The sequence below is a fragment of the Heterocephalus glaber genome, unplaced genomic scaffold, assembly GCF_053883595.1.
Source record: "Heterocephalus glaber isolate CG9 unplaced genomic scaffold, H.glaber_assembly_v1.0 deba00000331, whole genome shotgun sequence".
Taxonomy (NCBI): domain Eukaryota; kingdom Metazoa; phylum Chordata; class Mammalia; order Rodentia; family Bathyergidae; genus Heterocephalus; species Heterocephalus glaber.
Window position 1 is genome coordinate 10,831,872 of NW_028258142.1, and position 24,907 is coordinate 10,856,778.

The 24,907-nt window shown below is 33.6% G+C and overlaps 1 protein-coding gene across 11 annotated transcripts in view; it reads left to right on the forward strand.

Moving 5' to 3' along the window:
• Rttn (rotatin) overlaps positions 1-24,907 on the forward strand; it is a 210,727-nt gene that overhangs the window by 32,145 nt on the left and 153,675 nt on the right. For all 11 annotated transcript variants that reach the window (XR_015443133.1, XR_015443131.1, XR_015443132.1 and 8 more), the window contains exons 12-21: positions 1,860-2,072; positions 3,418-3,530; positions 4,141-4,267; positions 15,228-15,353; positions 15,824-15,940; positions 16,974-17,113; positions 18,401-18,572; positions 20,821-20,920; positions 22,920-23,008; positions 23,382-23,499. Coding sequence is in view for 4 of the 11 variants with exons in the window: in XM_087191413.1 (XP_087047539.1) it covers positions 1,860-2,072; positions 3,418-3,530; positions 4,141-4,267; positions 15,228-15,353; positions 15,824-15,940; positions 16,974-17,113; positions 18,401-18,572; positions 20,821-20,920; positions 22,920-23,008; positions 23,382-23,499 (1,315 nt within the window). In the remaining 7 variants the exon portion in view is untranslated. The remainder of the gene's footprint in view (positions 1-1,859; positions 2,073-3,417; positions 3,531-4,140; positions 4,268-15,227; positions 15,354-15,823; positions 15,941-16,973; positions 17,114-18,400; positions 18,573-20,820; positions 20,921-22,919; positions 23,009-23,381; positions 23,500-24,907) is intronic.

Sequence of the window (24,907 nt, forward strand, 5' to 3'; positions counted from 1 at the left end):
TATTTAAGCTTATATGTCTGATTTATTTCACTTAACATAACTAAATTTCACTTAATTTATTTTACTTAACAGTGTCTTAAGGTGCATCTATTTTCCTACAAGCGACTCATTTATCCTTTTTTATTCATAGTAGTACTCCATTGAGTATAAACACCACATTTTTTTATCCATTCATCTGCTGACATACATATAGTCTACTTTTAAGATTTAGCTGTTTGTTATATGAGCTGTGCTGGTATAAACATGGGTATACATGTGTCACTGTAATGTGTCTTTAATTGTTTCAGGAAGATACCTAAGGAGGAGAATAGATGGGTCAAATGAAATGAATTTGTATTGTTTTTTTTTGTACCAGGGATTGAACTCAGGACCTTGAGCTTTCGAGGCAGGCATGGTGCCACTGAGCTAAATCCCTGGCTGTAATGTTAGTTTTTTGAGGAATCTCCACACTGATTGCCAAGTGGTTGCACTAGATTACATTTCTGCCAGCAGTATAAGTTCCTTTTTCTTCCCCCAGCCTCACCAGCATTTATTACTTGATTTCTTGATGAAAGCCATTCTTTCAGAAGTAAGATGGAATCTCAGTGTTGTTTTAATTTGCTTTTCTCTAATGGCCAGAGATGTTGCACATTTTTTTATGTATTTGTTGACCATTTATACTTCTGAGAAGTGTCTATTCATTTCAGCTGCCCATTTTTTTGTTGGGTCTTTTATTTTGGGGCGTCTCAATTTTTTTTAGTTCTTTATGTTTTCTAAATGTTAGTCTTCTGAGGAGAAGCTGGTGAAAGCTTTTTCCCACTCTGTAGATTGTGTTTTCACTCGGTTGGTTTTTTCTGGTACAGAAGTATTTTAATTTGATATAATACCACTTGTTGACTCTTGATGTTATTTCTTGTGCAGTTGGGGTTGTGTTCAAAAAAGTCTTTGCCTATGCCTATGCCTTCACATTTTTACCTATTTTATCATCCAGCAGATTAAGTGTCTGTGTTTTAACATTTAAAAAAAAATTTTTTTTGATACCAGGGATTGAACTCAGGTCCTTTCACTTGCGCAGCAGGCGGCGAAACCACTGAGCTAAATCCCCGGCCCTGTGTTTTAACATTTAGATCTTTGATCCATTTTGATTTTGGTTTAATGCATGGTGAGGGATATGTATCTAGATTCAGTCTCTTGGATTTGAATAAAAGTTTTCCTAACATCATTTGTTAAAAAGGCTATCTTTCCTCCAGCTATGTTTTTGGCCCCTCTGTCAAAGATCAGATGGCTTAATGTGCTTGGGGTTGTTTCTGTATTTTCTATTCTGTTTCATTGATCCACATGCTGGCTTTTTTTTTTTTTTTAATAACATAGCCTTGTAGTATAACTTGGAGTACAGATTGTAATGCCTCGTGCTTTGCTCTAATTGCTAAGGATTATTATTATTATTTTTTGGTACCAGGGATCAAACTTGGGTCCTTGCGCTTGCACAGCAGGCAACGGAAACACTGAGCTAAATCCCCGGCCCTCCTCAGAATCATTTTTGCTCTCCTGGTTCCACGTGAATTTTAAGATTGTTTTCTCTAGTTCTGTGAGGAATGTTGCTATTTTGATTGGGATTGCATTAAATCTGTATATCAGTTTTGGAAATAAAGTCATTTTGACAGTATTGGTTCTGCCTCTCCAGGAACGGGGGATAACTTTCCATTTTCTGATATCTTCTTTGATAACCTTTTTCAAAGTGTTGTACTTTTGCTGTTTTCATTGTAGCAACCTTTCACTTTCTTGGTTAGGTTATTCCCTAAGAATTTAATTTTTGTTGATGCTATTGTGAGCGGTACTGTGAAACAAATTTTTAACTTTTTTTTTTTTAATTTATCAAGGCAAGTGAGTTTTTACCAGAGCCTATGTCAGCAGCATTATTTCTTCTTTCTTTGGACGTGTCTATTTCTTTGGAATATCCAAATATACATGAAACTGTTGTGGCCTATTTGGAACAGCTGAATTCTGAAAACTATAATATTTATAAACGAACTGCAGAGGCTGTTTATTCAATTGAATGTGCCTGTAACTTCCTGTCTGATGTTGGAAAAGAGGTAAAATGTTTTGTTAATACCTCTTTTAAAAGTCCTTTTGGTGAAATTCTTTTCAAATTCATATATGTATAACAATTGAATTGCTAGAGGAAGGATATGTTACTGAGTAGGTCCGTTAGCAGATTAATGTGAAGGTATGATTTATATAAAAATAAAACAGACTTTAGATTAATGATTGTCACATATTCATGATATCAGTGGTTTAAAAAAAGGAGTTTTAAATGTCTTCAAACTTAATAGTATCTATTTAATGTAAGTTATAGTGTGTGAACTGAATGATAATTGATGTTACCAGGATTATGAGGCTCACACTTGGAGGAATATTTTGGTTTTAATAGTCTATAGACATTTGCTACATATTTATACAAACAACACTGATTTTTTTAGAAATTAATTACAGCTATGAAATACATTGTTTATAAAATATGTAACTTTACCGTTTTGCAGCAACTATTATGTATCAGTAGTTATTCCTTTAAAAATATATTAGAGATTATTTAGTATGTTATCATTGACAGGGTTTAATGTGTCTTAGGGATGACACTGACTACAGTAGTGGTTTAGTGTCTGAGAATACCACAGTAGATTCTGAAGATAGTAAGAATTAAGGACAAAATTCTTATTCTTTTGATATTACTATGGAGTCTTATCTGAACTGCATATTTAGAAATTTCCTTTACATACCCATTACGGTGTCTTATGTTTTCTTTTCACATATCTTGATGCCACTGATTTCTTATTTCTTCTTTGATAGAATTGTAAATTATATCCCTAACTGGAATTATTTCTGTGGCATTATTCTGTGGTCATATTGGATAGCCTCTGTGTTCCTAGAATTTGGCGGTGTTAAAAGAGGGAGGTGTATGATAAAATACAGTAGCTTTGCCTTCAGTAAGGGAGATAGAACCACAAACAAGAAGTCAAAGTACTAGCTAGGTAACTCCATTTAACTTTAAGGTGACTCAGAATTAAATATGCATTCACATATGTCATTTAGCTAGGAGTTTCCCTCACAGTTTTCCTCCTCAGCAGACAATTGTATGTTACTTTTTGAGAGAGTAAACTTAAGCAAATGTAAGCAATCTCAGGGTCTCCGAAAACAATCTAATTTCTTGAAGTAGTTTAGTGTTTTTTTTTTTTAATAGTACATGTTTGTAGAATATTATGATTACATTCATCGTGGGGGTTGACACATGTATATAACACATCTTAGTTCTTTTTGCTTCCCCTTTCACTCTCTTCCTTCTCCCCCTCTACATCTCTTAGACCCCTTCCCATTAGTTTAATGGAAAATTTTATTGTATATGAAATTGACATTTATTATCCTATTCTGCCTCTTTTTCAGGGAGAGAAGAATCTTTTAGAATTAGTGGAGCTTGCAGACCACGCCTTGCGTAGCTTTTCCTATCATCAGCATTTTCCCCTAATAAAGGAAATCATCTGCATTTGTTCAAAGATGTAATATTTTCTTTCATTATATTAATATAGGACCCTGTATGTGTGAGTGTGTATATGCATGTATATAAATTTAGGAATAATATAAATGAAATTGACCTTAGATCTTTGTTAGTTTTTAGTTTTTTTTTTATGTGACCTTTAAACTGTATATGGATAGATGCATTAATACTATTAATTGTTTCATTCAAGAGTAAACTTTAAAAGGGTCATGCCTATAATAAAAATGAATATTCCTTGGATTTTTATACACATTTGATCTTGGTGTCTATACAAACCAACTATTCAAACACAACTAACTTTAAATTTTTAAATAATATCAAATCTGTGATTTTATTATTAAAGTTTTATTTGTTGTAACTTTTTCTTAAATATATTTAGAGATTTTGCATTTTGGAGTTTTTGTTGTTTTTGTTTTTTGGTACTCTCTAAGAAGAAACATTTTTCTGCCCCAAAGCAAGTAAATGTTCAGGTCAGCTCAGGCCAAACTGTTTAGTTAAGTAAGGACCCCATTGGAAGAATTAGCATAGGAAGACATCTCTTCTGATATGCTTTATAATCTTTTGCTTAGTACCTTATCTTAGATGTCGTGGATGTTTTACTTTTCTACCAGCTGGAAATCTGCCCAGGCCAGTCCATTACTACAAGGAGAAAGTCAGAAGGTACTTCTGCATATGTTGTCTCACCCACTGCCACAAGTGAAGATTGAAACTTATCACTGCTGTCTGGAAATAGTTAAGGTGAGGTTTTTGTTCTGTTTGTATTTTTGAGAACTAATAGTGGATTTCTTTATTGTACCTTCAAAATTAAACAGCTTAACCTTTTATATGAGCTTTAAGGACCATATTCCATAAAAGTAGATGGCAATTATTAGTCGATTCCAGGAAATTTGTACTATTAAATTCCCTTAACTTAATAAGTCTAACAATTGAATTGCTTTATTGTATTTGATTCTTTTATAAGGGTTTAAAATTTGTGTATTTTGACATTTTTATGTCTGATCTATTTTATATACACATGAATAAAATATAGTTGCAGAGCAGTCTTCTTTCCTTCCTCTTCCTTCTTCATCGTCCCTTAGCACAGCCTAACTACTGATAAAGTTAATGTATATCTTTCCATCTATGCTTTTTAAACATATTTTCACTGTATATGTAATATATGTATACTGTGTATATGTAATAAATAATATATGATGTTGTTTGTTGTTTAAAAAATATAATTTCGTACTATGCATATGTTTTGCCCAGTGTTCCCTTCACTTAATAGTAGTATTTGAGATCTACCTAATTTGCTCATCTTAATTGTTAAGTCAAATTTATTTTCTTTTATTTATTAATAAATACTTCTATTTCCTTTTTTTTGAGTTATCAGGGATCGAACTCAGGACCTTGCGCTTGTCAGGCAGGTGGCGGCACCACTGAGCTAAATCTCTGGCCCTTCTATTTCCTTTGTAATGAAGTGCATTTTTCAGTATTTTCAATGATGGGCTAAGGGGAATATAAGAATATCTTGACTTCACTTACTTTTGAGAAATAATTTAGCTGGATTAGAATTACATCCCCAGCTCTTGAGTAGCATTACTTAGTGTATTATCCTCAGGTACAGTGTCTTTCATGGCTTTTTTTTGTTGTTGTTGTTGGTACCGGGGATGGAACTCAAGACCTTGCACTTGGAAGGCAGGCGACAGCACCACTGAACTTAATCCCCGGCCCTTCTTCCATGTTTTAGTGTTACAGAATTCCATTCATTTTTAAAGTTTATTAATATTCCGTTGTATTTATATAACAAATTTTATCATTCATCCTCTGATGAACATTTGAGTTGTTTCCATCTATTGTGAACAGTGCTGCTGTGAACATGGGTGTACTAATATTTCATTCATACCTTTTAATTCTTTGAGTACATATATCCAGAAATGAAATTAGTGGATCTTAGGGTAATTTTATATTTAATTTTTTAAGGACCAAAGTGGCTACAGCATCTTATGTCTTGCCAGCAGTGCATAAGGGTTCCAGTTTTTCTGCATCTTCACCAACACTTACTATATTTTGTTTTTGGATTTTGTTTGCTTGTTTGTTTTTGCTTTTGATAGTAGCCATCCTAAAAGGTATGAAGTTGTATTTCATCATGGTTACCTTTTAATTTATTCATCAAAGTTTGAATATCAGTTATTCTGTTTATTCTTTGTACATATTTACCTTGTATCTTTTTTGACTTACTCTTTTTTCATAGTTTGGTTTATTTTTGTCATTGTAAATTTTAAATATACTCATTTTATAATGTTTAGATTTTCTATTATTTAGAATTCTGGGGCCAGGGATTTAGCTCAGTGGTTTTGCTGCCTGCTGCTCAAGTGCAAGGACCAGAGTTCGATCCCTGGTACCAAAAAAAAAAAAAAAAAACCAGAATTCTGTCATTGTTATGGCTACCGAAATTCTTTATGCCAAGGATTTTAGCAGATACTATTATTTTTAATTGTCAGGTCATCTTTGGTATAGGAATTTTTTTTTTTTTGGTACCGGGGATCAAACTCTGGTCCTTGCACTTGCGGGGCAGGAGGCAGCACCACTAAGTTAAATCCCCAGCCCTATATATGGTAGACAAGTGCTGTACTATTTAGCTACATTAATAAACTACATAATAACATTAATAATAATACATGAGAATCTCATACAGTGGCATCTTGGTTCACAAACTTAATTCTTTCCATAGTACTATATGTACTATACTCGTAATTTGGTTGCAACCAGAATGGTGGAATGAATTCTGCAACCAGAATCATGGGAAGAATGAAATTCATGAACTGAGGTACCACTGCATTCTAGGATATAGATAGTTTTGTTTTGTTCTGTTCTGAGACAAGATCTTACTACATAGTTCAGGCTGGCTTTGAACTCACTGTGTAGCCCAGACTGGCCTTGAACTCATGACAATCCTCCTTCTTCAGCCTCCTCAGTACTGGGATTATAGGCTTGCACCTCCATGCCTGGCTTTAGTATTTACTTCTTTCTTATCTTCCGGGATTTGACAGAGATGATGTAGCTTCGGAGCATTTGTTATGGAGGTACATTTTTATTTGAATGTGTTGAAATGCTCCTCAAAAAAAAAAAAAGCTAGGACCTTTGAAAGTTGAAAGTAGTAGAATTAGACTATGATGGCTAATTGAGGTTAGGTGGGTTTTAGTGTAACAAAAGATGAAAGAATCTATTGAGTTTGTATTTTCTTTGACATTGAAAAGCAGTAAGTGGGGGGATATTTAGTGTATTTTAAGAGTGACTGATAGGGATAGATATTTGATGATATATATATATATATTAGGGTATTGGGGCTGCGTTGAAAGCTTAATTGATCATGTCAGTAATCTCTGTGGTGAAACCTGGCTACTTTGTGTGCTTAATTTTGGCTTGCTGTTTGTCAGTTTTGGGAATATGAACATTTATATCAGTAAGAGTTGAGATGTTTCATTTTTGCTGGGAAGGAAGGAAGGTTGCTGGTGAAAATAAACTGAATAGTTGAAATTATAAGCTATAGACTCAAAGAGTGTGAACAGTAGAGGGAAGAATGTAAAAGTATTTATGAACTGGAGGTCAGAGAAGGATATAGTTCCAGTTACTGGGCAAGAAGATTGGACATCTACTGTAGAGGTAGAACAAGTGAAAACTAAGTTGTTTCTGAGGCACAAACTATGTGAGTGTCATTGAAATGAGGATACCAAGAAACTAAATATCTGCATTTGGGATAGTTCTTACTCTCAGAAATTGAAGATGATACTTGAATTATATCTTCTTCCTTCTCTCTTTGTTTTTCTTACTGAATATTGAATCTAGGGCCTTTGCACTGAGCTACATCCCTACCCCTGCTTTTGTTTTTTATTTTGAGACAAGATCTTGGTAAGCTGCACAGGCTGGTCTTGAACTTGTATTCTTCCTGCCTGAACCTCCTGAGTAGCTGGGATTACAGGTATATGTCACCATGCCTGGCTACTTGAAATAGATTTTAAATAATTCTTAGAAGATAGAAAATTTTTCAGGTAGGAAAAATTTTGATATTATAAAGTTATTGATAGATTTGACCATTTTGCTACATGAATTGAAGTAGGAATTATTTGAATATTAATTTATTAGAGGAATAATAGGAAAGATATCAGAAATACAGATGTGTCAGTCTGGAATTTGTTATTTTAAAAGAATCACTGAATCTATTAATGATTTTGAAAATACTGAATTCTAATAATTTTTATAGCCCAGTATTATATATTTTGTGAAAATAATCTAAGTTGAAGAACTTTTTTTAACAATCAAACTTGGCTTATTTGGTTTTAAAAGGTGAGGGGGAAAAATGTCCTTGTAAAATATTGCAAGAAATTCTCTTCTCACAAAAGATACTTACCTATTTAATACACTGTATAAGATAAATACATATTTATTCTCATGGAGCCAAAATAATCTTTACGTTAAAAGCTCCAAATGATATTTCTTACACAATAGTTAGTTATTGAAAGGATATAGTATCTGATTTTAGATTTAAGCATTTGTGTATGTATTTCATTTTAATTGACAGTATTTTTCACAAGACATTATTGTGTTGTCTTTTGAAAAATCTTCCAGACATTGCTGCAGCTCTGTCTAACCTAAGTGTAGAAGCATGACAATAATATGCAGGTTACTTCTGAGTAGGCAGCCCAGCTTTCTCTTTTAGACTCATGTTGAGTAAGGGATAGGAAAGAGGTAAAACATATCTTATTTAAGGATGATCCTATGAAAACTTTGCATTATTTACACATAAATTTATTCTGCACTTAGTTATGAGGCACATACAAGACTTTAGTGATAGGATTATAAAAAGGACAGAAAGGATCCTTATGATCATAGAGCTTACCTTCAAATAGGAAGACAGAGAGATAAGTATATATAATAAAAATATACTTAAAAAGTTTACTGTGCATGATCTTTTTTTTTTTTTTTTTTTTTTGTTACAGGGGATCGAACTCTGGTCCCTTGTGCTTGCACAGCAGGTGGCGAAACCACTGAGCTAAATCCCCGGTCCCTTTTTTTAATCTTTGTTGTTGTTGTTGTTGTGCATGATATGAAGAAAATGAAAAAGGATAAAAGAATAGAAAGTAGTTAGGGAATGTGGGCCCAAATGTAGGTAGACTGGATAGAGGAGGGGGAGGCAGAGCTTCTGAGCAGGGAAAATAGCAATGAAAAGTCCTTGTTTTTAGGTGAGAATGTGTTTTGCTTGTTTCAGAAACAAAAAGGTCAGTGTAGTTGGCACATACTAGGAGATTAGAATGGTACCACATTGATTGCACAGATAGGCAGAAGTGGCTGGCTTATGCTTTGCCAACCATTATATAGCTTTGAATTTTTATTCTAAAACAGTGAGAATTTATGAATAATTTAAGCAGAAAGCTTGATCTGATTATCTTTCTAAGAAGACACTTTTTGTGGGGAATGAATTGTCAGGACTCGAGAGTAGAAACTAGAACACCTATTCCATAGTAGTAATGCTGGGAAGATATGATGAAGTAATGGAGATGGAGAGAAGGAAGTGAATTTGGGCTGTATTATGGATGAGCTAATTGCTGATAAGGAGAGTGGAAGATAAAGAGTAAACAAGGAAAATGGAAACAAAGCTTTTGTAAATAGGGAGAGGTGGAGGGATGGAAGGGAGGGAAGGGGAATGGGAAAAGACAAGAACCGAGACATATCATGTACAGGTGCAAATTCCCAATGATGAATGTAATCATAATGTATACCTAAAATGTACCAGTAAACGTATGGGATTAAAAAAAAAGAGTAAACAAGGATAAATTGCAGGATTTTGGAGATCATAGTTGGATTTCTAAATGTGGGATTGTGGATTGGATAGAATTCTGTTTTGAATTAAATTTGACATGCCTTTTTATGGATAAATTCTTTTATTCATACATTTTAGGTATTCAGCATGTTTACATTTATCTTTGGGTGCTTGTACCTGTACATGATGTATCTTGGTTCTTAATTTTTCCCCATTACCTGTGCACCCTTCTCCCCCTCCACCCTGCCCTATTTACAAAGACTTTGTTTCCATTTTTTCCTTTTCTCATAATTTTTCCTTTCCCTTCTTACCTTTCCCCTTCCCCTCTCTCTTCCCCTACCCCTCTGGAACTTTTCTTCCTATTTCAAATTATCAATTATTCATTGTAATCCTTTTAATTCTTATTTACACTTTTAGTTTCTCACACTAGAGAAACTATTCCGTATTTACATATGTGTGTCCTATTTATTTTACTTAAAAGTGTGTCCTCAATATGCATCCATTTAGCTATAAATGTCTCTAGTTCCTTGTTCTTTATGGCTGAGTAGTACTCCATTTAATAAAAAACCACATCTTCTTTATCTAGTTTCCAGTTGATGGGCACTTGGGCTGTTTCCAAGTTTTAGCTATTACAAACTGGGCTGCTATAAACATGGATGCACATATATCGCTGTGGTGTGATTCTTTTAATTCTTTGGGGAAGATACCCAGTAGGGGAATAGCTAGGTCAAATGGGACCTCTAGTCCTAGTTCTTTGAGGTAGCTCCATACTGATTTCCACAGTGGTTGCACCAGTCTGCACTCCCACCAACAATGGAGAAGGGTTCCTTTCTCCCCACACCCCCACCAGGATTTGTTATTGGTTGAGTTCATGATAGCAGCCATTCTTTATGGGGTGAGGTGGAATCTCAGCATTGTTTTCATCTGCATCTCTCGAATGACCAGTGATGGTGAACATTTTTTCATATGTTTATGTGCTAGTTCTACTTCTTTGTCTGAAAAATGTCTGTTTATTTCAGATGCCCATTTTTTAATTGGGTCTTTGAATTTGGGTGGTCTGATTTTTTTTCAGTTCTTTATATATCCTAGATAGTAGTCCTTTGTCTGAGGTACAGCTGCTAAAAAATTGTTCCCACATTGTAGGTTGTCTCTTAGCTCTGTTGCTGGTTTCTTTTGCAGTGCAGAAGCTTTTTAATAAGATGAGATCCCAGTTGTTGATTGTGCTAGTTCCCGTGCTACTGAGGTTTTGTTCATAAAGTCTTTTCCTATGCCAATGACATGACTTTTTTAAAAAAAATCAAATACACTGTTAGACTGTAGAATGTAATGATTATGCCAATAATAATGATGAAGACAAAGCAGAGAAGCTCAGCCTGTCCCAGAAACCGGAAGGAAGCTCCTCTGCTGCCATCCCAAGCTCCTAGGGCAGAGAAGGTGAGCCGCGTGGGCACCAGAAGCACCCCCACCCCCACCCCACCCCCGTGGAAATGAGAAGACACATAAGCCTCAAAAACAGTCATCTGGATCACCTACAGCAACCCCAAAGGGGAACAACATGGAACAATCTGATACTTAACCACCTAGACTCTCTGAACTGGCAACAAAAGAGGATCTGGGAAAAATGAAATCAGAAATAATTACTCAGATAACAGCAAAGATTTTGCTCATGGTGCAAGACATGATTAATAAATCTAGAGAGGACACAGATAAAAAAATAGAGGATCTGAGGAACATGATGGAATTCCAACATAGGAAACAGATGGAATCCATAAAACAGATACAAACAGATTTCCAAGAGATTAAAAACTCCATCGAAAGTCTGAGCAGCAGAATGAACCAATGTGAGGATAGAATTTCACATATAGAAGATAAGATTGCAATTAGTGAGGAGGAAAAGAAAAATTGCTTTAAAATTGTAAAAGAACATGATAAATCAATCCAGCAGCTGCTAGTTGATGCAAAGAAGAATAACATAAGACTGATTGGAGTCAGTGAAGAAAGAGGAAAGAGTGCAGATGACATCAAAATACTGTTCACAGAAGTGATGGCAGAAAACTTCCCAAGGAGGAGAAAAGAACTTGACATACAGATAAGTGAGGCACATAGGACTCCAGCTAGCCTTAATCAAAAAAAAAATCTACACATAGACATATAATAGTTAGGATTCCAGAAATCCAACAGAAGAACAAAATTCTACAAGCAGTGAGAGAAAAGAAACAAATCACATACAAAGGAAAGCCCATCAGAATCACAGCAGACTTCTCAATGCAAACCCTCAAGGCAAGAAGAGCTTGGAGTGATGTATTTCAAGCCCTAAAGGAAAACAGCCTCCAACCCAGATTGATGTATCCTGCAAAACTGTCTTTCAAAATGGATGGAGAAATAAGATACTTTCATGGTAAAGAGCACCTCAGGAACTTCATGAATATCAAATCGGCACTCCAAAAAATTTTAGACAATACCCTAGGAAAAGACCATGAGGATCACAACCCCAGGAAACCCAGCAGAATGAATCCATTGGGCGTGACAAATTAAATGCAAAGGAGGAGAATCCAACAAAAAGAAAAAGTCATGACAAGGCTTTTAAAACTTTTAACTTCATCTCCCTAATGAGTGTATAATTCAATCTTATTATTGTATTGATTAGTATTTTTCTGATTCTAGAGTTGCACACCATTTCTTGTGCTATACTGGCTATTTATCATATGTCTACATTTTAATTGGGTTGTCTATTAATGAGCTCTAAGAATTCTTTATATATTCTGGTCATAGTTTATATGCATTGTAAATATGGTCTGTTTAAGGACTACTTTTCATTTTAATGATGTCATTTAAAGTTCTAAATTTTGATGGAATCTCATTTATCAGTTTTTTTCTTTTATACATCATGTTTTTTGTATCCTAGGTAGTTCTTGCCTACCCTGAATTCATAAACATTTTCCCTCATAATTTCTTCTTAAAGTTTTATACTTTTAGGCTTTCATATTTAGATTCATAGATCCTTTCAAGTTATTTTCATGTGTGGAAAAAAAAGGTTGAGGGTAATTTTCTATATACGGATACCAGGTGTTCTAGTGCTGTTTGTTGAAAACAGTATCTCTTCCTTGGCTATTGAATTGAGTTTATATTCTATAAAATGCTAATGTTAAATAATCTTTCAAAACTCAGTGGACCATATATGTGTGGTTCTATTTCTAGATTCTCTGTTTTATTCCAATGATCTATATGTCTTTCCTTACACCAACACTGCCTTGATCACTGTAGCTTTAGAAGAAGTCTTAAAATTAGGTACTAAATGTCTTCCAACACTGTTTTTGTTTTTGTTTTTAACTTTTCTAGGTCCTTTGTACTCCTTCATAACTTTAAAATTTCAATATCCAATTCTTCATTTATAGCAAGTATACACAGACCTGAATTTTTATATATACCTTGTGTTTTCTAATCCTGCTAAATTCAAGTACAAGTTCTAGGGGCTCCTAGAGATTTCTTAATATTTTCTCTGTAGATGATCATTTCATCTACATATAAAGAGTTTGCTTCTGCCGTGCCAGTCCTATCTAATTGTGTCATTTTATTGCCAGACTATTTTGGTGGGACCTAGGTTTCAAAGTTTAATGGACAGATAAAGAGTAAGCGTATCTGCCCTTGTTCCCCACCTTAAGGAGAAAGCATTGTATCTTCTCCATTCATATAAGGCGTTCTCGCTGGAAATATGGAGTACATGTCTTTAATCTATTGAGAAGTTTCTGTTCTACTTCTAGTCTCCTGATAGCTTTTATCATGAACAGCTGTAGAATTTAGTCCAATACTTTTTCTCTAACTAATGACATCATCAAATGCCTTTTTCCTTTCCTCTGTCTAAATGATGACTTTTGGGGGTAGATCTTCCAATGCTGAACCAACACTGCCATCCCTATAACAAAACTACTTTCTACATCCTGCCAGATCTGACTTCTAGGAGTTTGTTTTGTTAAACAAATTTCTATCTATGTTCATACGTTTTTCTTCTATTATCTTTATTCAGTTTTAGGATTAGCACAATGTTGAGTTCCTAAAATGAGGGGAGAAGTGTTCCTTCTTTTTTCTACTTTAATTGTTTGATATAATTTATCAGTTAAAATGTTTATGAGCCTGCTGTTGTCATATAGGTAGGTTTTCAAGCTAGGAATATACTTTCTTTAATAGGTGCTATTCAAATTTTATATTTCCTCCAGAGTTAGTTTCATTAATTTGTCTTCCAAGGTACTTCTTAGAAGTTGTCAAATTTATTTCAAAAAAGATTTTTGTAATATGCTCTCTATATCCTTTTAAATTTTAATGTCTCCTAGATCTTAATATTGTAATTTAAAAAATGTATAACTGATATTGTATAACAGGAAGAATAGGTCTAAAAGAGCAGGGGAATTGGGAGGGGTAGGGGAAGTGAAAAAGGAGAAAGGAAAAAATATGAGAAGAGGAGAAAAATGGAAACAAGGTCTTTGCAAATAGGGAAGGGTGGAGGGGGTGAAGTGTGGGCAAGGGATGGGGAAAAAAAATAAGACCCAAGAGACTCATGTAATGGTACAATATCCCAATGATGAATGTAACTGTATTTTATACCTAAAATGTACCAATAAAGTTAATGGGGAAAAAAAATGATGAGAAAAAAAAATAATGATGAAGACAATAGAGAGAGCTAGCACTGAGCAATACAAGGTTTTTTTATGAGTATGTTATTTCGATGAGTTCTTATGACCACTCTATGAGTTTCTCTAAGGTTATTCAACTCAAATTGGACTTTGAACCCAGATAGTTTGCTTCCAGAGTCCATATTTTTATGTAGTACACCACACTACCTTTGGAGTGTAAGGCCAAGGTTATATGTAAAATTTTTAGTCATCAGCATGGAGAAGATCCTGAGAGACTAGAGATCTCTTAGAGATGGCCTTCTAGATGATATTTTTCCCATTGTATGGGTGGATAAACTGAGGCTCAGAGAGTTAATATTTTAAGGAAGTAAATTACAACTATTTTTAAACCTTAAGGCTAAGCTTTAGCTCTTTCAAATGCTTTGAATTCAAGATTGTTGCATGAAGTTAATAGTTATGGAGAAAAAATAAATGTAAGTAAAGACATATAAAATATGAATAAATATATATTAAAATATATAATAAAAATAAATACATATATAAATGTGTAAGTAAAAACGTATACATTATATAATTGTTATAGATAATTATTGGCAGTGGTTGGAAGTAATTTGCAGGATGAAAACAATTATGTAACTTGTATTTTCACCTTCTGTATTGTATTCATATTAATATTTCTAGTAGCTTTTTTCTCTCTCACCTTAAATACCCTCTAACAAAATACTGTTCTCTCTCACAAATTGAGAAAAGATTTTGTGATAATTGTTCTAACAGATGATATGGAGCCATTACTTGTATTTCGTATGTTATCCTTCCTCTACCCAATACTTTGTATTTTGATTTGAAATTTGATTGTCTTTCTCAAACCTCAGTAAACTTAGGATAAGTTTATTATTTTGTTTATATACTTTATACCTATCAGCTTTAAGAGATAATGGTTATTTCAGCCATTTGGTTTAATTTATCATGACTGTGCTTAGTGACAGAAAGTAATATATCTTATACAGACATATGGCTAGGTAATCTTTTTCACCTTCTATTAAGAAAGTTTTAATAAAGGGAATGCTAAAATTGGAAGTGAGTTATAAACAGAAGAAACAAAATCTTTCTTTGGTTTGTTTGTGTTTTTTGGTACCAGGAATCGAACACAGGACGTTGGGCTTGCCAGGCAGGTGCAGTGCCACTGAGCTAAATCCTGGCCCAGAAACAGAATCTTTTTGTAAAAATTAATAGCACTAATTTTTAAAAATATTTTTAAATTTTTTTACAGGAATGTTTAGGTGTTCATAATGTCACTGTACCTGTGTCTTCCCTTTGTAATGGAATCCATTTCCTACTTCACCCAAAAGTTCTATATGAAATCTCTGCATTTGGTATCCAAGAACCCAGAAATGAGGTATGGTGTATTAAAAATGAGTACAAAAGAATACTGTACTTAGCTAAATCAAGGTAACATTCTAATAAAACTGGATAGTGCAATGACAAACTAAAAGAAATCTGTCTTATGGGTATATTGGTTTCATTATTATTTATATGAAAAGAAATGTTAAAATATATGATTGAAAATGCAAAAGATACTGATTTAAAAGAATTCAAGTCAAACAGTTTATGGTTTTCATCTAAGATATAGAGAACTAAAGAATGGTTATTGAAAGGAGATGATTCCAAATTATATAAAGGTGAAAATGTGGAAATTATTAAGAGAAAAATTGTTTGAGAAGAGAATGTAAGATGATGCTTTGGAAATAGGATCATTTGAAGAATGAGACATTAATTATAGCACCTTTCCAGATTTTATGAAATGCTGCTGGTGTGTGAGATGAGTTAGTGTGACATCTCATTTTATGTGTTTGTTTTGTTGAGCAGGTGAATGCTGCTGCCAAGGCCATTCTGTTGTATCTGCTTCAGGGACGTTTGATGATGACAGCACTGACCTGGAACAAGTTTATTGAGTCTCTGTGTCCAGTCATTCCAGTACTACAGGTATTCTGCAATTCACCTTTTACCATAACCATTTATCTTTGACTGAGTGTGATTGATTAAAAGCCTGCAAACAGCCAAACTGTCATGTTGTCAGAAAAATGAAGAGAAGCTGTGATGGGACTGTGGATATGTGAACAGGAAGTAGATGGCTGTCTTGTTTCTGGCAGAAAGTGAAACAAGGATAGCTAATTTGTCCATGTAGGCTGTATGTATCTGCGTGGGTGGTTAAGAAGTGAGGTGCAGACATTGTAGACTGTGAAAAATAGAACTCAACCTATGTAAAGGTTTTTAGAGAAAGCTGATAGTGCTTTTTAAGCAGATAGTGCATAACTAACTTGCACTCTGAATTCTGCACATGTGCTTCAAAGGACTCTCTTTATATATTTATTTTTTTGGTACCGGGGATTGAACTTGGGACCTTGCACTTGTGAGGCAGGCACCAGAACCACTGAGCTAAATCCCCAGCCCCTGAATTCTACATATGTATGATGCAAATGATACCTTGACTAATAATCACTTGGAAGCAAAGTATTTTAGCAGGAAGCTTAGGTCTGTACTTCCCTTGTATGAAAGACACAGTTTGGAGACACTATCACGGGCACACTCATTTTTCGGGAAAGCCCCTGCCTTGGTCCTTAAGGCATATGGGTCCTGGTGTCTTATATATAGTGTTTGTAGCATTCCATCTTTGTACTTTGGAGACAGGGGTTGTCTCCAAATCTATAAAATGCCTTGTTGATGGGAGGGTGCTACTAATAGAATCTTGGAAAATAGAGAAATCAGCAAATGTCAAGAAGGTTGGTAAATTTTTTGAAGTTTTCTAGTATTATTTTTAAAATATAGTTGTTCCCTTTTTTAATCAATGTGGTTTTATTTAGAAACCTTATCTAATTTAGATTATTCTGAAAAGTGACTATTCAATTTAATTGAAAGAAATTTATGAGTTTTATGATAGGCTAATACAATTATTATTTTCTTGTTGAAAAGTTAACATGAATAAAGTTAAACAATTTTTCTTTTAAAAAATTATTAGGGCTATGCTGACCCAGAAGATCCTTTGGGTAACTCCATTCTCCTTTTAAGTGAAGCAAATTCTGAGGCAGGGGAAGGGATTCTTCCCTGTACAACACGGTTAAAGTTCATGCTGCGACTTTTGCTAGTGAAAAAGCCATCGTGAGTACAGCATAATCTTTTGAATATAAAAGATTAAAGGAAACATTCTAGGAAAGTATAGTAATTATATCAATCAGAAACAGAGTAGCTAAAGCGTTTAAAAGGGAGGTTATTCTGCATTATTAGATCAAGGTAACCAAATGTGTGAAACTGAGCAGATAAAAGATCTTTTAGAAACTTTCCTGAAGCACTTCATCCACTTGACAGCCTAGTTATCCCTTGCCAGATCAGTCTGTGTTAACATAGTGCTGTAGGCATGTCAGAGAGTAATGGAGATAAATAGTTTGTAAAAATTATAATGTGTGCCCATCTTCTTTTCTATTTAGAAATTATTAGCTTGCTAGAATGAGTCTTTTCTAGAGCTCTATTCTGCAAATTAAGTTTTCCAGGAAAGTATATTGGGCCAGCTACTTCAAAAAGCAGTTATTCAGGCACTCACTCAGTTTGTGCCATTACTTGGGAAAATAAAAAGGTCCTTTCCTTGACAATTATTGGTGTGTCATTTTAGCTAAAAGGAAAGGAGAAATACATTATTTTCCTTTTCTCTACATTAACTTGTAATATGAATCTTCTTTTACTCTCTTTTGGAAATAATGGTTAGATTTTTTTTCTTATTGAGAAGAGAAACAAGTTTAGGGTCAAGATAACTTAAGCAGAGGAAAGACAGATACATGATTATCCTAATACCTTCCACCAGGGACCTTTGTACACTTGGTGGTTTTCTGTTTTTCTGTCATTGTCTAGTGGCATGCTGTAGTTACTCTTTTCTTAAAAATCTCTCACCTCCTCATTTAACTGATTTTAATCTAATCCATTCTCAATATTTTGATGGAAATTCTCATATTTGAGAAGAATCTAATATAAATGTTTTCATACATTGTAGTGATATTATACTTCAGTTATTAGTATAGGGTACTTGTAGTACCCTAGAGGTTTGGCTGATTATTTGGTCATGGGTCTTTTTATGCTTGAGTTAGAACACTACCTTTGAAGTCACTATATTTGAATTTGCAGATTGATTTACTGAAGTTGAGTGTGATATTTAGTTTCTGTCTCGTTTGTAATTATTGATTATTCTTTGTTTCTGACATTTGTTTTATAAGTGTTATAAAGTTGAATTTGAGTTATAGATGAAAGATTTTTAATAGAAAAAGGAAAATATTAGTAAGGGCAGTATAAATATGGATAATTATTATACTTTGTTGATATACAGTGTTTCTTTACAATTATAGCCTTTTTTGTAGACATTTAAATGTTCCAAAATACTAACTTATTTTGTGTTTTTAGAGTCCGTTCACTAGCATTAAAGCTTTTAGCATTTCATCTTACAAGTGAAGAAGGGGCTGATACAAAGCGCCCCTTAATAGATGCCAGAGTTCTCTCCAGAGTTACTAATTTATTTATTGTGAAAAAACCTGTTGAACTCAAATTGGATGACAGAAGAGAACTGGTTATTAAGGTGACTATAACTTTTGAGTTTATTAAACTATGTGGTTGCTTCATACATTTGTATATCACATATTTTAATGTGACATTGTTCAGGTTGTATATTCCATGTAAGTGTCAAGTTCATGTCAAATTTGAAACTGTGTTTTGAGGTCTCTTGTGTAGTTCACTGTGATTGTATAATGGTTAGTACTCTACATTGTGAAATTATGTTCTGAGTTCATCTGGATGCATTTATTAAATGTGCCTATTACATGCCACTGTATTATAACACAAATTATTTTGAATAGTATCTTAAATACAGGATAAGGTGAAATAGTGAAAAGAAATTTTGTGATGATTTTTAAAAACAAATGTCACAGACTTAAATACTGTTGAGAGCTCTTTTTATCTTGGAATGCCTATAATAGCAAAAAAGGAAAAACTCTTATGACAAAAGTTTCAGCTTCTTAATTAACAGGAGAAAAAATAATACAGTACACAAAGGCAGTTTCTCTTAAATTTTACAATAGTTCTAAGAATTTTTGTTAATTTTTTTTCTAAATCTTTGGCTTTTTATATACCTTTAGAGATTTAGTGTCCATTTCCCTGTTTTTAACCAGGACTGCACCTACATCATACTGGAATGCTACACACTTCTATAAAGAAGGTTGTCCTTAATCTTCCTTGATTCATTTCTGTGCTGTATAGCTTCACATTTCACTTCAAGTTCACAATCTGGCAGTTGTTATTTACACGTATATTAGCTTTCCAAAACTGATGATAATACTGTGATAATACTGTAAAGCCACATGTAACATAATGCTTTGAGTTTTTTGTTTTTGTTTTTGTAGCACTGGAGATTGAATTTAGGGCCTTTGGACTGAACTACATGCCCAGTGTTTTTTGAATATATTTTGAGGCAGGGCCTCAATTGCCCTGATCTGAACTTGTGATCTTCTTGCCTCAGTCTCTCTGAATGTTGGGATTACAGGCATGGTGAAGACATGTTTTTTTGTTTTTTTAAAAATTTATTTATTTTTTTGGTACCAGGGGTCGAACTCGGGACCTTGGGCTTGCGAGGCATGTGGCAGAACCACTGAGCTACATCCCCGGAAAAACATGTTTTTTTTTTTAATGGGTAAACGTATTTGGTGTTTTTGACCTAATATTTAGGGCTGTATGACAGCCCTGTGAAGAGGATTGGAGAATCTTCGACCTCCTGCATACAAGGTCCAACTGGGGAGATCATTGAGTACTAACCCACTCATAGTCATTACTTTGCCATATGTGTGTGGTTTGAAGGAAGAAGGGAATGTGGAAATTCTGGCTCTTTTGTGAGTCTGTAGTAGAATTAGAAGAAGCAGTGGATGAAAGTAAGAATGTCATCTTTGTTCCTTCCCTGTTGCTGGTTTTGCTGTCTCATACTCTGTCCTGCCATGAAGTGAGGCCAACAATCCCTGACTATTAGTCACCTTTCCATCCCTGTCACAGACTATCTAAGAAAAACACAGGGGGAAAGATTGATTTTGACTCACAAGTTTCAGAGATTTTAGTTCATGCTCAGCTGGCTGCATTGTATGGGGCTGTGGTGAAGAAAGACATAGCAAAGTTGCTCACCTCATGGAAACTGGGAAACAGAGAGTTCTAAGACTATGTTCTTGAGCTCTTCTTCCTCTACTTTTGTTGCATCTAGGCTCCTCACCTATTGGGCAGTTCTGTCCACATTCAGGGTGTTTCTCCTGGTCAGTGTACTGTCTCACGTCAGTCTTCTTTGGAAACACCTTCACAGACATACCCAGAAGTATACCATTCTAATTTTTAGGTGTTTCTCAGCCCCTAACTGTCACTTTACTGCACCTATTTGCTCCAGGGTCTCTTAAGAGGAAGAGAAGGGAGAGAACCAGGGAATTTCCAGCTAGTGGCTTCTAGCAACACAAAGATATCCTGAGTCATAAATCTAAATGGCCCTTTTGAGGGTGGTATGACTAGTAGAGATATTAGGAAACGTGAGTGTTTTTTAAGATGGTCTTAAGGTGCTATTGGATTATTGGGTTATGAATGACTTCCTAGCAAAAGTGCACATTATTTGACATCATGGCTCTTTTTTTCCCCTAAGTTCCTCTCTGACCTTGTGTATCATTGTTGTACATTTATATGTAAATATATCAGTTACCTAAGTAAGTAGACTTTTTTGAGCTTTTTTTTTATTACCTGAACTGTAAAATTTTATTGTGGGATTGGAAGCACATGAAATGTAATTTTCTTTTTTTGGTTTGTAGTTGGAGACTATTGAAAAGGTATATGAAGTCTTCACCTCAGATGATGTTGATCTTGCTTTGAGAAAGTCAGCCGCAGAACAGTTAGCTGTGATTATGCAAGGTACCATCTTTAAGGAAAGTGATCACTGTACTACTGACATAGGATTTGAGATTGTTGTGTGGATTAGTGTCATCGGGGAGCAGACTGTGATTTATAGGCTAGATGCAGCTTGTGGCCTGTTTGTTTTCTTCAGCCTTCAGGTTACAGGTAGTTTTCACATCTTTGGAATTGTTAAAGAAACAAAACCAATACCAAATAATATGCAACAGAGATCATATTGTCTCCAGCAAAGTCTAATGTATTTACTGTCTGATTATTTATAGAAAAAGTTTGCTGGACTAGTAGATTATCATTATTTAACCTAACCTAGATTTAACCTAGATCGTCACTTGATAGAATTATCTTCTAAGATATCAATAAATTTCTGAAAGTAAATTATGTTTCCATCTCAATTTACCTAGTATGTGATGTTCAATTTGTATATCTTTGAGAAATTAGTCAAACAGTACATTTGTGGGTAGGTAGAAATAATACATTGTAGCTGTGCATTTTCTTTAAGGGTCTGTTTTTAAATACAACTAGAAAATATAATGTTAGCTTTACTTATAGTGTTATTCTTCTGTGGACTTTCATCCTCTTAGTTTTTTTTCCCTGTGTCTGTTATATATATTTTAATATTTATGAGAAAAGATAACTTTGCACTTACATGACACAAAGATTTTTATGGTTAACATTTTTTATCTTGATATTAGTGGATATTGGGATGAAAGAGTAATCTGAAGGAACATGTTCAGTATATTTGTATTTTTAAAATTTTAATGTTTTTGATTGATACAGTTCATTTAAAAACCAAGCCAAAGACCTGAGTATGCATTTCTCAAAAGTACATATAGATGGCCAATAGATGAAAAAATTCTCTGCATCACTAACCATCGTGGAAAATGCAATGAAAACCATAGTGAGATGTCAGCTCCCTCCAGTTAGAATGCTAGTTATCAAAAAGAGAAAAAATAGGGGAAAAAGTATCACAAAGAGGAACACATTCTGGCAAGGATGTAGAGAAATGGGAACTCTTATACATTGTTGTTAGGAATATAATTAGTACAACCATTATGGGAAAAAGTAGGGAAGTTCCTCAAAAAACTTAAAAACAAAACTCCTATATGCTCCATTATCCCATTCCTGAATATATATCTAGAGGAAAAGAAGACAGTGTTTTGAAGAGATACCTACATTCCTATGTTGATACAGCACTGTTCACAATAACAAATCTGTAGAGCTAATAACAGCAATAAAGACTACACAAAATAAGGCTTTAAAAAATGTTGAGCCTTGGTTAAAAAGTCTTTAGAAGCTTATTATTTCAACATTGTTAATATTTCAAATATATAACATAATTTTGGTTTCCTGTAAGTATTGAAAGTAAGAGACTTCCCCTCTAGTAGTACTAGAGTTTCTGGGTCTGGTAGCATTATGTATGTGTATTTAAAATTCTTATGACTTTACTACAAATGTAATATATGAATATATGCTTATTAAGAGTTCATATTCTTCAGGAATTAGAGAATACATTAAAATATCTTTCCCTTCATATTTGCTATGAATAGTTTTTGGATTGAGATATTTTATAAATAGAAAAATGTTCATGCTGCATGCTATATCTAAATATTTTGCGGTGATGTATTTATAAAAGAAGAAATGTCTAAACTAGCTCCCATAAATATTCTTTTTCAGTTTTGTGTCTTATGTTATTGAAGTAAATGTGCTAGTTCCCAAATGTTTTTACTTTATAAAGATATATACAAAGTGAAAAGTTAGAACTTTTATCTTCTAATTTCAACCCTATGCACAGTTATTTTTAATGGTTTGAAAGTTGTATGGATACTTGACATACATTTCAAAATATGTTTTAGGGTTTTTTTTTTTTTGGTATTAGGGATTGAACTCAGAACCTTGTGCTTGCAAGGCAGGTGCGGTGCCACTGAGCTAAATCCCCAGACCTCAAAATATGTTTTAAAACTATGAAAATGTGTTTTAACTTTAATTTTTTTGTATGTAGATATTAAAATGCATGCTGTGGTGAAAAAGTTATGCTTAACTGACAAGATAATTGAATATTTAAATGAATGTGTGGGTCAAGATGGCAAGGTAAGACTAATGCTTAGATGTATTTTTTTTTAGATAGATGTTATTAATCAGTTCTGAAATTGAATTTAGATGAATTTGGATGCATACTTGGGCTTTAAATCTTAAGTAATAGCCTTATCTCATTCTTTTAAAAAAATTTCTAAAATGCAGTCTCTCTAAAGAGAAACTAATCTTAAAATTTCTGTAAGATAAGTAGAAGTATATAGAAATCCTATTTTCAATGGAAAGTAATTCTCAGTATTTATTTGGACTTAGTTTCAAATAATTTTAATGACAAAAACATACATTTAGAAGAGGATAGTATTTAAAAAAAAAAAATCTCACCTAAGAATTGGTAAAAATAAAATAACTGTGTGTTTTCCTTTCTGGCCAGGTTATAGAATGTTTGATTCAACCGTCCCTCACACTCTTGAGGAAGGTTTTATGTGCAGATCCACTCATGCGTGTTTCCCTTTCACAGCAGTCTTCTCTCTTGACCCTGTTATTCAGAGGTGAATAAAATAAAATTGTTGATAATGAGATCAGCCTTAACTTTAAAAATTTTTATTCATCAACTGTAGATAACATTTACTTTACATTTTACCAAGAGAACAACAAAATTTCTTAGTTTTATGCTATTAACAAAAATCATCACTAGCCATTAATATTGTTCTGAACATTTCTCTGTAATCCTGTTACTGAGTGGATCTTAGAGATGAGAAAAGCTGAAGCCTTCCTGATTGCTCTTTGCACCTGTATGTATATATAGCCTGTGATGCTCAGATGGTAAATGATAGTCTAGAAAGAGATAAAAATGCGGCTACTGTTATCACTTTCTTTTTTTGGTGTCTTTTTTCTTCTTGTTTTGTTTGTAATATACCCTGGAACCTCTCCCCCCACCCTGCCCCTGTGGTATCTGATTATGTCTTTAGATTGGTGTTGAGATGATCAACCCAAACTGTGAGGGTTGTAAACTAGACCATCCTCAGTGACTCTGAGCATAAATTTCTCCTATTTTTATAGAGATTTTAAAAGATTTTCTTTTAAAATCTATTTTAATTTGATTCTAATTTAGTAACATGTTTGGATAAATAAAATCTCATATAGTTTTGTCTTTTTCTTCTCCTTTGATTGTTCTCAGTGGAGACTTTGGTAACATTTTATACTATAGAACTTTGTTTTGTAGAGATTTAGGTTACTGCTTTTAAGTTTTCTATAAGTGGCATCTTGATCAAATATGCTTAACTTTGTTGTCAGTCATATAGGAGATAAATGAGATTTATGTCCAAAATATATTATTAGAATGTAATTATTTTAGCGTGTTTTTCCTTGATTTTTGCTTGCTAAGAGACTAGGATATAGTTTATCCTAGTATCAGTAAAAGTTCAAACCAGGTAAAAAGAATAATGGTGTTAGGCTTAAAATTTTAAGAGGAGTGTAAAATTTTTATAAGCTCTTATAGAGTGATCATCTGAAAGAACAACAGTTATGGATTTCGAGTTTTCTTTAATCAAGTTAATAATTCTTTCCCTATTAACCTCATCCAATTGAATTCAGTTCCTAGGTTACCTTTTCATTTATAATTTTAATTTAAATTATTAAAGCATTGAATTTATGAGCATCTTCTAGATTCAAAAGTAGTTTCCATGACAACACAATCTGTATTCTTTCAATATTAACAGTTATTCTGTCTCATCAGTGTCTGCAAAAACTACTTCAATGAATCTGAACAAAATCACAGTATCTCTCACTAGTAGATTTAGTTTCTGGGCAAAATTAATTTTTTAATCAGCTGCTCAGCCAGGGAAATCCAGTCTTCAGTAAGTACCTATTGGCCACGTACTATGTGCTAGGTCCCTGAGTTACATTGATAAGAATGGCAAATAGACTCTCAGGAAACTTAAAATAGAGTCAGAGACT